At 39.9% G+C, this 15000-nt stretch overlaps 1 protein-coding gene across 3 annotated transcripts in view; it reads right to left on the reverse strand.

Moving 5' to 3' along the window:
* The window catches only part of ptbp3 (polypyrimidine tract binding protein 3), a 66197-nt gene that overhangs the window by 26013 nt on the left and 25184 nt on the right, over positions 1 to 15000 (reverse strand). For all 3 annotated transcript variants that reach the window (XM_053241102.1, XM_053241103.1, XM_053241104.1), the window contains exon 2: positions 6311 to 6386. In XM_053241102.1, the coding sequence (XP_053097077.1) occupies positions 6311 to 6335 (25 nt within the window). In that variant the 5' untranslated portion in view covers positions 6336 to 6386. The remainder of the gene's footprint in view (positions 1 to 6310; positions 6387 to 15000) is intronic.

The following is a 15000-nucleotide window of genomic DNA, read 5'->3' on the forward strand; positions in this document are numbered from 1 at the left end:
CATGCTGAAATGCAGGAATACAGAAACATTCACACACTGAAACGCAAAAATGCACAGAAACACTCAAACACAGAAACAAACAGAAACGCACTGAAACACAAACACTGAAACGCAGAAACACACAAACTCAAACACTTTGAAAGACAAAAACATACTGAAACACTGTGAAACACAAACATACTGAAACGCAGGAACGCAAAAACATTAAAACACCCAAACACAGAAACATACTCACATACAGTGAAACACACAAATATACTGAAGATTGAAACACACTGAAACACAAAAATGCACTGAAACAAACAGAAACAAACAGAAACACACTGAAACAAACAGAAACAAACAGAAACACATTGAAACAAACAGAAACACACTGAAACAAACAAACAAACAGAAATGCACTGAAACAAACAGAAACACACTAAAATAAACAAACAGAAACACATTGAAACAAACAGAAACACACTGAAACAAACAAACAAACAGAAACACACTGAAACAAACAGAAACGCACTGAAACAAACAAACAAACAGAAACACATTGAAACAAACAGAAACACACTGAAACAAACAAACAAACAGAAATGCACTGAAACAAACAGAAACACATTGAAACAAACAAACACACACTGAAACAAACAAACAGAAACACACTGAAACAAACAGAAACACACAGAAACACACTGAAACACACAGAAACACACAGAAACACACTGAAACACTGAAACAAACAGAAAAACACTGAAACAAACAAACAAACTGAAACAAACACACACACTGAAACACAAACACACACTGACATGCAGAAACGCAATGAAAAATTACTTCGTCATGGGTTAAAGGAGAGTTTCTAAAAACAGGGACATGTTCTTAAAATACTACGGTGTGAACATATGGGTCAACTCCTGTGTGTGGGTGTGTGCTGGGAACACACACACACACACACACACACACACACAATCCAGTATTAATCCCTTCAGCGAGTGGAGGCCAAGAGGTGCAACGGCACACAAAGAAAAGTGTTGAAGTCAGCAGGACGAGATGCCACATTCACACAGCGCAAGAGACGGAGACGACTCAGTATGCATCACTAAACTGTGTGTGTGTGTGTGTGTGTGTGTGTGTCAGTGTGCATCACTAAACACTAATTTACCATCAGGCACAGAAATCAGTGTGTGAATTTGAAGCAGACGTATTTTTCATTTTTCTGTCATACTTCAAGTAAATTTAAGAGTTTTTTTTCTACTTAACTTCAGTGAAGCTGTATTTCTACTTTCACCAGAAACTTTATTGATTTAGATCAGGTTCTAATCCAGCCCACCAAAATATCCGTATACTAAATTAAAATCATTATTATTTTTATCATCCATAACCAATGAACCAAGCGAGCAAAACTGCCTGTGCTCTCTGGGTGGGAGGGGCCTTCTCTCTCTCCCCTGTCAATCACAGCGACACTAGCCAATCGTGTGTGTATGTGAGCTCATGTATGTGGAAGAGGGCAGATAGCGCTTTCCTAAGAGTGTGTTACACTAGATTCACATTGCTCATTTGTCTGAGTATTTGTTTTTTTTTATATAATTGATGATTAAATTAAAATAATTTTGAAACTCTGAAGCCTGACATTGCAACAAAAGAAAAATAATAATTAAAAAAAAGCAAAAAAAAACTCAGCACCTTTTCAAAAAAAGAAGAAGGAAAAAATAAGCTTTTGTTTGTCCTGCAATTTTTTAAAAAATGACCTCATTTGAAAATGAAAAGAAATTTATATAGCAGAAATCCTGACGTTTTTTTTTCTATCACGGTCATTTGTGATGTGGGTCAAGCAAAATCAGGTTCATGGGGCCAAAGCTTCTGGTACTCTGCACTGATCAGGAGGAGGACGGAGGTGGAGCGCTGATCTGCTCACTGGTTTTGCGTTTGACAAAAAAAGGAAAAAATGCGATGCAAATTCAGAGGCGTGGGACGACAACCTGCTCACTCCATCACATCACATTACATCACATCAGGGCAGGACAAACACCAAACACAAAAGCAGGTGTGTTTCTCGTGGGGAAAAACCCTCATGCTTCATCAGATTCGGCTGCAGGTCAGCCCTCTCCGCTCTCGACTTCTTCGCCATTTCCTCTTTAAACCTCAGTGAGAACAATAAAGCGCCGTGTTTGTACAGTACACATTTACATTCCTGATATTTCAACAACAAACAGAACAAGTTCACTCCCATAAACCGTCTCATTATCAGCATGGGAGACGCTCGCTAACACGGAGAACACAAACAAGAACGTTCAGGAAGAACGAGAGAATGTAGAGAGAGAAACAGAAGATGCAGAGTGATAACAGGACGAGGAAAAATGAGCAGACTGCTGCCAAAAGAGCACAAGCTGTTATCATATTCACAGAGAGAGAGAGAGAGAGAGAGAGAGAGAGAAACAACGAGAGACAGAGAATGAGATGAACAATGACAGAGAACATAAGATAGAATGGGAGACAGATGATGAGACAGAAGAAGAGTTAAAGAAGGTAAGGCAGAATGAGATAGAGAACGAGAGACAGAATGAGAAAGAGAAGAGGCAAAGAGAGAGAGAGAGAGAATGAGAGACAGGACCAGAGACAAAGAGAGATGGACAGACAGAACGAAAGACAGAGAACTAAGAGACTGTGAATGAAAGACAGAATCAAACAGAGAATGAAAAACAGAATAAGAGATACAGAATGAAAGATGGAGAAAGGGGGACAGAATGAGAGAGGGAGAGAGGGAGAGACAGAGAGAGAGGGAGAGAGAGGGGGGGGGGACAGAATGGGAGAGAGAAGGAAAAACAGAGAGAGAGAGGGGGAAAGACAAAGAGACAGAGAATGACAGAGAGAGAGAGATAGAGAGAGAGAATGACAGAGAGGGAGAGACAGAGAGGGACAAAATGGGAGAGAGAGAAGGAAAAGCAAAGAGAAAGAGGGATAGGCAAAGAGAAAGAGAGAGAGAGTGAGGGAGAGACAGAGACTGAGAGAAAAAGACAGACACACAAAGAGCGAGGGAGAGAGAGAGAGAGAGAGAGAGAGAGAGAGAATTAGAGAAAGAGGATTTGATCAGTCTGAATATATATGTATCTATATCATTAGGCTGCTTTTAACAATGATTTATTCTACAGTTGATGTTATTCAGAGGCTCAAAAGAAGTGAAATATCTGAAGAACAGACAGAGAAGACAGAGAAGAGCTTAACACCACGCTCTGAAGACCTTTCTTCACCCGAACACATCTCTTAAACACTCTCCGGACTCGTTTCGTTTCACTTTTACGGCGAGTGAGTCATTTTTTTTCACCACAGTCGTGAACCCTCGCTGTTCTTGGAGACAGCCGTCCTGACGCATCCCAGCAGGCGAGCGAGTGGCCAACCATCAGTCCATCCATCCCTCCATCCCTCTCTCTCTCTCTCTATCCCTCCCCCCAGCTCAGTAACAATGACCTGGCGTTACCATGGCGACCGTACACATGACCTACCGAGGCATCTGGCTCCGGCACGGCAATTCGTCTCATTTGTGCCGTTAACAAATCTTATTGTGAGGCTTTAATGCGATTAGAGGATCCATCGCTTGGAATCAGATATACCACGAGCTTCTCAAGAGGAAACAGCTTTAAAAAAAAAAAAAAGAAAAAAAGAAAAAGACCAATATGAACCTGATGACCGCATTTCAAACATGTTTCTCAACCAAAACAAAAATGTCGAAAAAAAAAAAAAGTGGAGCGTTCGGTGTACTGGATTAGACAATCCTGACTTATTTAGTAAATTAATGCTGCATACCAAACTCAGATCTCCACCTGGAGCAAACGCAGGAAAGCAGACGTATCTGAATTTGACACGAGCTCATCACCTCCGTATGCAAATGCGAAGGAGCTTTACGCTTACCGTGGGAAGAAAATGTGGTTTGGCAAATTCTGAGGTTTACCTTCAGTAACAATCACCTGCTTCACTAGAAACCTTCAGAGAAACTAAAACCCCAAACCGTGTTCAGTAATCTCAATAATCTCAATCATTCCAGTAATGTTCACCTGAGATTCACTCGAGATTTCTGACTAGCGAACAATACTCCTATTTACACCACAGCGCTGCTGAGTTCTGCATCCTGATTGGTCAGAAGGTGTTGATTAATTTCCTATAACAGCAGTAGCTCACATTTACACTAATGCTCTCGTTACTGTTTCTATAGTAACGGCTCATTCACAGGGACGTGTACAGGACGGTTGTGCTAATAATGAACAAATTTTTGAAAATCGTTGAAATGGTTTTAAGTTTTCTGCAAGGAGAAATGTGTTTATGTAACACTTCCGGAAGGAGTCTCCAGTGTCAGTGTCACTTTGTAACAGTCAGAGGTAAAACTGTAACTTGAAGTTTTACGATTCTTCAGGACAGAGGAGTTTACGCTTTTTTGCGGTTTCTCAGTAACATGATGCATCAAGCTGCATTTTTTTGTCTTATTATCTTCAAGAGAGAGAAAAAAGAGACTCTGGTGAGGGAACGAGTGTTTATAGCTGCTATAACGCAAGTGACAACAGGAACAAACTTGCTTCTTTAACAATAAATGGAGAAAAAGTATGATGTGATGTTTATTAGTATATTAAAAACTGTAACTGTTGGTAAATTGCTGTGGCGTAAGAGGAATAAAACACTATTTTCCTATAACGGCACGTCCATTAATCAACCTCAGGGTGGTAACAGTAACTCCTTCACTCTGTATCTTTTTTTTTTTTTTTAGAAACACACATTATATAAGTCTATTACATAATTAGGGGTGTGATGTCAGAATCTCGGACACTGATGTTATATATAACACCTTTAACTGATAAACAAACTGAAACACTCTCAGCGGAAATAACCCCACGTTTATACACGTTTTAAAAGAATCACGCATGTACTGCAAGTTTTTCATTCCTTATGCATGTGTCAGTAGCACAGTGAACAGACACAGGTCTCAGAGCCACGCCCAGAAACTCACACACACACACACACACACACACACACACATCTCGGCGATCATATAGAAAAAAAAGCTGTGAGGGAATTAGTGAAAGGGAGCAAATTTTTATTAAACAAGTTTTAAATAATATACTGAATATTAAATTCCTGATGACTAAAAAAGTTGGAAAACTTAAAGTTACAGCTTTATCTCTAACTGTTACAAAGCACTGACACTGGAGACTCCTTCCATACATGTTACATAAACATTTATTCTCCTTACAGAAACCTTCACCATATCAACCATTTTTTAAAATCTGTTTATTATCAGTGGAGCGTCTGCTGTGAATGAGCTGTTGCTATAGAAACAAGAACGTATCAGAACGAGCGCATTAATATAAACCTGTCATTGCTGCTGTTATAGTAAAATTAATCAACCAGTCAGAACCATGAACATGGTACGATTCATATTTTCAGGTTTGCGCAAACACGCGACGCTGAACCCCAGCGCTGATCCCTCAACGACCGCAGCGAATAAAAATCCAAAAAATCCAAAAAAAAAAAATCAGGGACGTCTGTTATGAAAACGCAGTCGCTGTTTCATGCTGGACAACAGAATCCTCGCCGTGTTTTGGAAAACTCATGTATTTGGGCGAGAGCGGATCGTTTTGTCTGCTCCGTGTCTCAAGGTCTCGTCTGACTTTGTAAACATTTGTTAAACTATTTCTTTGTGCAGAGACGAAGGTCATTCCAGCTCCTAACACACGATAAAATACACCAGAGAAGGCTAAAGGAGACGTCACCCATCACAGATACACAAGATCACATGGCTCACTTCGCCGATTCGCTACGCTGAGAATCTCCGAGCGTTTAATCGACAGTTTGATTGGTCTTAAAGGTGCCATTTTTTTAACCATCAGCCAGTTTTCAGGGAAAATAAAACATCAGAGCTCTTCGTCAGCCGGTCCCAAGCTGGCACAATGCAACAAACAAAGACACTAGCTCAATATCACACACCACAGCTTTTCTAATGTACATCGTAACTTCAGTAATCTCATCAGTCTGATTCTAATTATATTTTAACAAACTGTAGGTGAGTTCAGCCGGAGCACGGACATGTAGAAAGAGGGGAAAAAGAGAGAGGAAAAGAACCGGATTGATGGAATTTCAACACATTTTTCTTCCACAACGTGACGCATTTCCAAGCGACATGGTATATTTATTCGAGTGGGTGGGATTTTGGTTTTATCCACCGGGATTTGATTGGCTTGTGAAAAGTGAGGATTCAAAAATAAACACTCAGAAAGAAGGAAAGAAAGAAAGAAAGAAAGTAAGAAGAAAGAGAGAAAGGACCGGACCATCGTACCTGTGGATGGAGTGGAATTGCTCATGGTAGTACAACCACACAGGAATGCAGAAGCAGCAGGCTCTTCAGATTATCACTGCAACGCAAACACAAAGAGAATTATTATTATTATTATTATTATTATTATTATTATTATTATAGTGAGCAATCAGATCTCTCAGATTCTGTTTTTAAAGCTTAGTGATAAACAATTAAAAAGGCAGAAAGAAAGAACGAACGAACGAAAGAAAGAAATCAAATGTTAATGACTTCCACCAAACATTTTGAAATAAAATATCTTTAACCTAGCTAACCTTAGCTAGCTATTAGCCAGTGGCCCTGTGTTCTGGTATATAATAATTAAGATGTAATAAGCCATGAATATACAATATAAACTACTTTTTTTGCCGTAACTGCAGCTACATACAATAAGAGATGTAATAGTACTGTAAAAGTAATGTAATCAAATTGTTAAAATAAAAAAAAATTCCTCATATATTTTTTCCATCTTGATTTAGAAGCATTTCACCAAAAACCATCTCCACACTGTAAAAACACCGATTTCTTTCTTCTTTTTAAAAAATAAAACCGTAAGCTCAAACCTTACGAGGGCTTAGGAGCAGACGTCTGCGTCTCTTCTCCAGACAAAACCCTGATTAAACATTCTCTGCATTTCTGATTGAGCAGAATGAATTAGTGCTGCATTTGCACATCTGAAAAACATTTCCTCTTTGAGGTATTGTGAACACACCGGAAAGCGGAACGAAACGGATATCGAACAACGATCCATATTTAAACGTTTAAACTTTGTTGAAGATTTGAGAATTAAAGAACAGTCTATAAATCTTTTTTTTTTTTTTTTTTTTTGGTGATAAGCAGTTCCAGACTTCTAAGGCAAAACAAAGAGAATAAATATTTGAAAAGAGGGGAAATAAAATCAACCAACCAAAGCAAATAAACAATTACACTACAAAGCAATAAAGCAAATGAGAGAGAGAGAGAGAGAGACAGACAGAGAGAGACAGACAGACAGACAGAGAGAGACAGACAGACAGACAGAGAGAGAGAGAGAGAGAGAGACACAGAGAGAGAGAGAGAGACAGAGACAGACACAGAGAGAGAGACAGAGAGAGACAGAGAGACAGAGAGAGAGAGAGACAGAGAGAGAGAGAGAGAGAGAGAGAGAGAGAGACAGAGAGAGAGAGAGAGAGACACAGAGAGAGAGAGAGAGAGACACAGAGAGAGACAGAGAGAGAGAGACAGAGAGAGAGAGAGAGAGAATGGAGTAAACAGCTCCATGGAGGAAGCATCAGGTCTCGATGTCTGCGATGTCTGAAAGCTCACTGAGACACGGACAGATCACAAAAACAAGACAGCTGGTGTTCATTATTAATGTCAGGCCTGGAAACAGCTTCGTTATTGCTATGCATGACGGTGTTTAACGTGCTCCTGAAATCAGAACCAGAGTTTCAGAGCTTTATGTTCATGTCTCTTAGTGTTACTGACAACAATACAGCAACATGAGCAGAAAAATATTTAAATAGCTTTGCAGATTTCATCTTATAGCTCAGTTAAAACTATAAGTAACTCGTCCTGTACTATTCTCACGTTCCTGAAATTAAACTCTCTTGAGAAGGTGTATGCCCCGCCCCCTGGGGGCGTGTCTTCTCTCCAGTAGTAGCTCGTTAGCAGTAAATGTGGTTCATGTTTTCTGTGTGTTTTTGTCTGTGTGTCTTTGCACACTATTCCCTTTCATACCTGAGAATAAATGCTGGGAATTTATTCGTGTGCAAGAGGGCGGAGTTTTTGCGAGTTGGTGGTCATGTGACTCATGAGACTTGGAGCTGTTCAATGCAGGAACATTATTCTTTATACACATTGTCTCTATCAGTAAGTCAGTGATTTCATTTTATCTCCCACTCAGACGTGTCAGGTGTCTCCCGGTGACGACCTCGCGTCTCTGTTACCATCGGCAACGCCGACACTCGAGCTCGCCTCAAACACGTACGCCATAACTCCGAAAAACACACGGTGTCTCATCACCTAGGATTATACACTCATTATAAACTCTTTACTGTTCTTCACACCTAGCCAGCGTGTGAAGCTGTTTAAATTGGGCGGGGGTGTGGCAAGGCGTATCTCGAACCCTATTGGCTGTTGTGTCAATCAGTCAACTTTCCATATTTCCTTTTCACTTTCGAAAGCAAATACGTTAACATACGGAATCAAATTACGACACTTAAGACATTTCATACGATACAGATAGCAGACAGGATGAGAATGAAGATGAGGACTCTGCATGCTGACCTTTCACCTTTCCCACCAGACGATGATGATGAAGATGATGATGATGAATGAGGCACAAGCAGCTGCCTCGGTTCACAATACAGAGCTTATCTTTTGCTTTTTTTTTTTTTTTTAGACAATATTCAAATCAGCCTGGCTGTAGTATGAATATGCAAAGGGAAAGAAAACGCCAGGAGCAGATCGGATCTCTGTACCCTTTTCCAGCAAGCACCGTTCTGACGCCTCTGACATTTGGCGTTGAGAGAAAAGCGCACGATGTACGAGGACACAGCCGAGGCGTAGCTGAGGAAGATTTCGAGTTTGACTTTGAACCTGTTGAAATATTTTTTATGACTGTTATTTGTGGATGTTTAACACATGCGCTGTATGTAGGTGTCTAATAGCGCTGAATTCCTCCGTATTTAACCTCCGCACATGGAAAACAAACTCATCCTTCAGTTTTGTTTCGTTACCAGCTGCTTCTGTGAGAAATCAATCAGGAGTGTGGATTTTTTCCAGGTTTTTTATGCTACAGTCTGAGATCAGGGATATCGAGGTGACGGAGGATGAAGTGCAGGAGGAGAAAAAGAAGCGCAGATCTGGAGATAAAATTACTAGCCATATTACTAGCATCTTATTTTAATCAGTGGCAACGTTATTAATACGGTGAGATCAGTTGATGGTTGAAATCGTTCACATCACCTCCATCCATGTAATCATCACCTCCATAGCGAAGGACCTTGGTGTAACCCTAGATGATCGTTTGAACGTCTCTGAAACAGCGTAATTGGAAATGAGAAATACGCTAAGCGTTGAGAAACGTGTCCACTTCCATAACCTCTAGACTGAACTACTGCCTCCATCCTGCTGCATCTTTAACCACGTTTCAGCTCACGTCCTCACCAAGAAAACAAACTCCAAGCTCTCAGTCTTCTTGACGCTACACTGCTGTCTGTTCAGGTCCTGCTCATGATATATAAAGCTCTGCACAGTGATTCTTGCTGATCTCCTGATGCAGTCTAACCCATCTCCAGCACTTCCCTCAGCTCAGACAGACCTGCTGTTAATCCTGACCATCATCACAGCTCAGGGGTTTTTAATCTCACCAATAAACTGTGGAACGACAGGAACACGAGCTCTACGGCTCTATATATACGGCTTTACGTCCAGATTAAAAATTCAGTGTCTTGGGATTTTTATCTTTTTAAATAATGGTCATGGTTTGCAGTAATTCTTATAGATTTATAATCAATTCATTAATTTACACTGGTTCTTTAAAGTCTTTTGCTTTGATGCTCTAATCATTTACAGATAAATCGAAAATTCTGAACTTAAATCGAAGTTTTAAGGTCAAAATCATAAGCGCTATTTAAAAAGATTATTAATATTTACAGAGAGAGAGAAAGAGAGAGAGAGCAAGAGAGATACAAAAGACAGAGAGACAGACAGATAAAAGTTAGAAAGATAGAGTGAGTGAGAGAGTGAGAAAGAGAAATTTAAAAATTACATTAATTATTTTTATTAAAAAAGGTTGAGAAAAAGAGACTGAGAGAGTGACAGAAAGACAGAAAGAGAAAGACAGAGACAGGAAGAAAGACAGGAAGAGAACAAAAGAGAAACTAACAGAGAGAGAGTCAGCGAGAGAGAGATACACACAGAAAGACACACACAGAGAGAGAGAGAGAGAGACAGACAGAGAAAGATAGACATAGAGAGAGAGAGACAGAGAGAGAGACAGTCAGACAGATAGAAAGGCAGACAGAGAAAGACAGAGAGAGAGAGAGACAAAGAAAGGCAGACAGAAAGACAGAAAGGCAGACAGAGAGAGAGAGAGAAAGAAAGAGAGAGAGAGAGGAACAGAGGCAGACAGAAAAACAGAGAGCGAGAGAGAGAGACTGAGAAAGACAAAGACATAGAGAGTGAGAGAGAGAGAGAGAGAGAGAGAGAGAGGGGGAGAGACAGAGAGAGAGAGAGAGAGAGAGAGAGAGAAAGGCAGACTGAGAAAGAAAGAAAGACAGAGAGAGAGAGAGAGAGAGAGAGAGAGAGAGAGAGAGAGAGAGAGAAAGGCAGACTGAGAAAGAAAGAAAGACAGAGAGAGAGAGAGAGAGAGAAAGGCAGACTGAGAAAGAAAGAAAGACAGAGAGAGAGACAGAGAGAGAGAGAGAGAGAGAGAGAGAGAGATCTTCACTGTCTGTCTCTCGTCAGTGTGAGTTTGTGTAAAAGTGTAAAAGTGGAGCAGAGCTCGTTTTAGAAGCAGGATGTTTCTTCACCACGCAGGAGTCCTGATGACCGACACACAAACCTGAACACGCTGTAAATTCTGTTTGTTCGTCCAGCGTGACGTCAAACATCAAACCCATAAAACACGTGATTCATTAAACGCTTTATACCGAGAGAGAAAAAAACAAACTGTCTCTCTGCCATCAAGCGCATGACGCATCAGCCAATCAGCTGCCTGATAAACCTAACATCATCATACACACACACACACACACACACACACACACACACAGAGCTCTTTATATTACAACACACACTCAGAACTGGAGGATCAGAGATGAACGACAGCAACACGTCCAGAGGTTTACTGAGGGCAGCAGAGATAACTAAAAGCGTAAAGATTTTATTTAAAAAAGGAAGAATTTAATTATTTAATCAGGGGCTTTAACGGATAAACGATTAAGAGGACGACCTGCTAGCACTCATCACCTGTCCTCTGACTGCTGTGTGGACAAATCAGTTTCATACAGAAGCACAAGAAGAAAAAGAAAAAGAAAAAGAAAAAGAGTGAATTTAGCAACAACTGCTAAAAAAAATAAAGTAAAACCCTACAGTCTCAGAAGCTCCATCCAGGATCAGGATAACGTTTAAACATCACGCTGCAGAGCTGAGATTAAAAAGAAGTAATAATTTAAAAAGTAAATAAATAAAAACACTCCTGCAACGTGTCCTCATAAAAGTTCTTTACTTTTAAACAATTTCTTACAGGAATTCAAACTCTTTCGAGAAAATTACTTCTGAACGAGGCTTCAAAAGCAGGTAATAGCACTGCTAGTATTATTATTATTATTATTATTTATATATATATTATATTTATATATTATTATTTATTATTTTTTAAAAATAAAACTGTGATTGTTTTTAATTATTTCACCACACAAAGTCACACAAATAATCACACAAATATTCATGAATCCAAAGATTTTTATAAAAATTGCCACTGCAGTAGGTTTCAGTGTGAAGACCTGGAAGCATGGTCAGATATTCCACACGCTCTTTTCTCCGGTTAAGACGTACAACTCTGGAATTCTGTTTTCATAAAAGATTTGATAAAAATAGGATCAAAAAGCGAGCAATAAATATTTGGGTGATTAAAATGTGCTTAAATTAGAGCTGATTTTTTTTTCTGGCCTTGGTGTCGTCCTCCTTTACCTTCACAACGTTGTTATTTTTGAAAAAAGTAAGCAGTGATCCATCAGACGCTAACGCTGATCTGTAATCAGTAAACACTGACGCACATTCAAAACCATTTTTTAATTTTATACATAAAATGAATCTGCAATGATGGAAAAAGAAAAAAGCAAAGGAGAATTTTTTGGTCCTTCACTGCGAATAACATCAACCTGCCATCAAACCCTTTCATGCATAAATGATTTAAAAACATATCCAGATTCTTTCTTTATTACTCAAAACAGCTCGTTTTTCAAAATACAGCAATGTTCTTCCTCGGTGTAGGACTGTCACATGATGCAGCGATTTCTGAGGTTTAAAATATATACAGTTCTGTGCAAAAGTCTTAGGCATGTGCAAAGAAATGCTGTAGAGCAAAGACGCCTTCAAAAATAATGAAATTAAATGTTTCTACATTTTTAAAAAATCCTATAAAGAGCAGTAAACAGTAATAAATGAAAAAGTCAGTATTTAATGTGACGATCCTTCACTTTAAATAAATAAAGCAGTATCTGAGGTGCAGTGTGTGCAGTTTTATAAGGAAATGAGCTGGAAGTGTTACTGAGCATCTTGCAGAAGCAGCCACAGTTCTTCTGGAGACTTTGACTGTCGACTCGCTTCTTATTTCTGCAGCGAAACCCAGCAGCCTTCATTCTGTTTTTATCTGAAAAGTGTCTCTTATGGAATCTGCTGCTTTCTTTACTGACATACAAACATTTTTCTGTAACGTTTCATTTTGTGCTGGAAAACTAATGTTTGGAATCTTTTGCACAGTACTGGAGTAATTTCTTCCCCCCTAAAAACAGCCTTAAAGTGATTCTCCATAACAGCGTACACTGTGCATGAAAGGGTTAAACTGGAATCCTGAGACTCCTGATCGCATTTCTTGTTAGCACGAGTTGAAATCTTGCAGGAAAAACCAAACAGCAGCGTGGTGACGTGACGCAACGTGGCTAAATGCAGCAGGCTGCAGCGGGAGGCGTTCGTGTTGATGAGAAATGTGACACGGACTCGGCTGAAGGCTTCAGCACGTCATCTACACGCCTGAGCGTTAGCATGAGGGTTTAATCCTGTACACACTGTGATGCTGCGGATTTAATGAGGAAAATAAAATATCCATGGAAACAGACAACGGGATGCTTCCAAACGCAGCGGGAATCTAGTGGACTTGTTTTTTTACGCTGTCGTTATAAGACATTTCCTGACTAACACCAGCAGACATGAACACTGAACACACACCCAGGGGGCATCTTCTTAAACCATTAAAAATAAAAAACAAGCTTTTTCTGTGTTTAAATAAATTACATGAATAAAACTGGCTGAGAAACATCTCTACATCCTTACTCCTCATTACAAACAAGAAAAGAATCTATGAATATTCATGAACGTGAATGAATATGCAAATTATTACATACGTTATCATTATGCTGTCCATATCATCCTATTACCTCTAACATCACGCAGTTAGCTAACAGCTAGCAAACTAGCCAAGTAGGATTTCAGTATCAGAATATATTTCAGCATTACCATGGCAACCACTACGCCTTAATCTCTAACTCTGCCTGACTTAGCTAGCTAGAGAGCTTACAGGTACGACATCATCATTATCTAATCATATGCGAAGTTGCTAGATAAATCATCATCATCATCATCATCATCGTCTAGCAGTTTGCATAACTGGATATGATTGGTCCAAAGCCATTGACCAATCACATGCAGCTAGCTAGATAGAGAACTTAGCACACAGGTTCTTCAGCTAGAAGCTTACACGGACAACATCAATGTTTTAGTCTTCATCATTCGCTAATAATTTCGTAATAGGACAAATAATTGGACACATCATCATCATCATCAGCAGCAGCAGCATCTAGTAATTTGCATAACTGGACATGATTGGTCCAAAGCCCTTGACCAATCATGTCCGGTTAGATATCTACAGAGCTAGCAGCTAGCTAGCTAGTCCTTAGCTAGAAGCTTCCAGGTACATCATCATTAATGTCATCCTCTAACAATTGACATAATCTGTCCTGATTGGTCCACAACTATGACTATGGACCAATCACATCCAGGTAGCTAGCTAGCTACAGAGCTTAGCATACAGGGTCTACAGCTAAATCTTCCAGGTATGATGATGTCCTCCTCTAATCATCTGCAAAAATTTAGATCTGATTGGTCCAAAGCCATCAAGATTGTTTAGTGACATCACAAACTGAGCTCATACATAGCTCCGCCCCCTGAATCAGTCATTTGAAACTCTAACCCATTTCCTAAAGGAACGATTTAAATAAAATTTCTGAGGTGAAATAAACTCTACTATAACTCTCTGCTTTGAGAGATCCTCCTCAATTCCCATGATGCATTGCAAAGCTGTAAAGCTGACTAATGGAGGGAAGGGAAAAAAAAAAAAAAAAAAAAAAACTACCTCCTGCCAAGGAAGGAACACAAATATCATCAAACTGACAGCTAACAAATCAGTACCTCATGCCTGAGGCGCATTTAGCACCGTGGGTATTACTAAACCGTGTTGCTGGGGTTAATTGCCTGGTTACCGTGGCGACATCCCGCCATAACATCTTTTCCATCAACTGGTACGTGAATTTGTGAAGCAGCGTGTGAGTGAGCGAGCGAGAGAGCGAGAGAGCAGTCTGGATGTGCTTCAGTCAGAAACGATCTCTGAGCCTCATCGAGCTCCTCGTGGGTCTCCTCAGAATCGAAACATCAAACCGAGGAGACAGAGAGACAGAGAGAGTGAGAGAAAGAGAGAGAGAGAGAGAGACAGAGAGAGTGAGAGAGACAGAGAGAGAGAGAGAGAGACAGAGAGAGAAACAGAGACAGAGAGAGAGTGAGAGAAAGAGAGTGAGAGACAGTGAGAGACAGACAGAGAAAGAGAGAGAGACAGAGAGAGTGAGAGAAAGAGACAGAGAGAGAGAGCGTGAGAGAGAGAGAGAGAGAGAGAGAGAGAGAGACAGAGAGAG

This window comes from Pangasianodon hypophthalmus, chromosome 17 (assembly GCF_027358585.1).
Source record: "Pangasianodon hypophthalmus isolate fPanHyp1 chromosome 17, fPanHyp1.pri, whole genome shotgun sequence".
In the NCBI taxonomy this organism is placed as follows: domain Eukaryota; kingdom Metazoa; phylum Chordata; class Actinopteri; order Siluriformes; family Pangasiidae; genus Pangasianodon; species Pangasianodon hypophthalmus.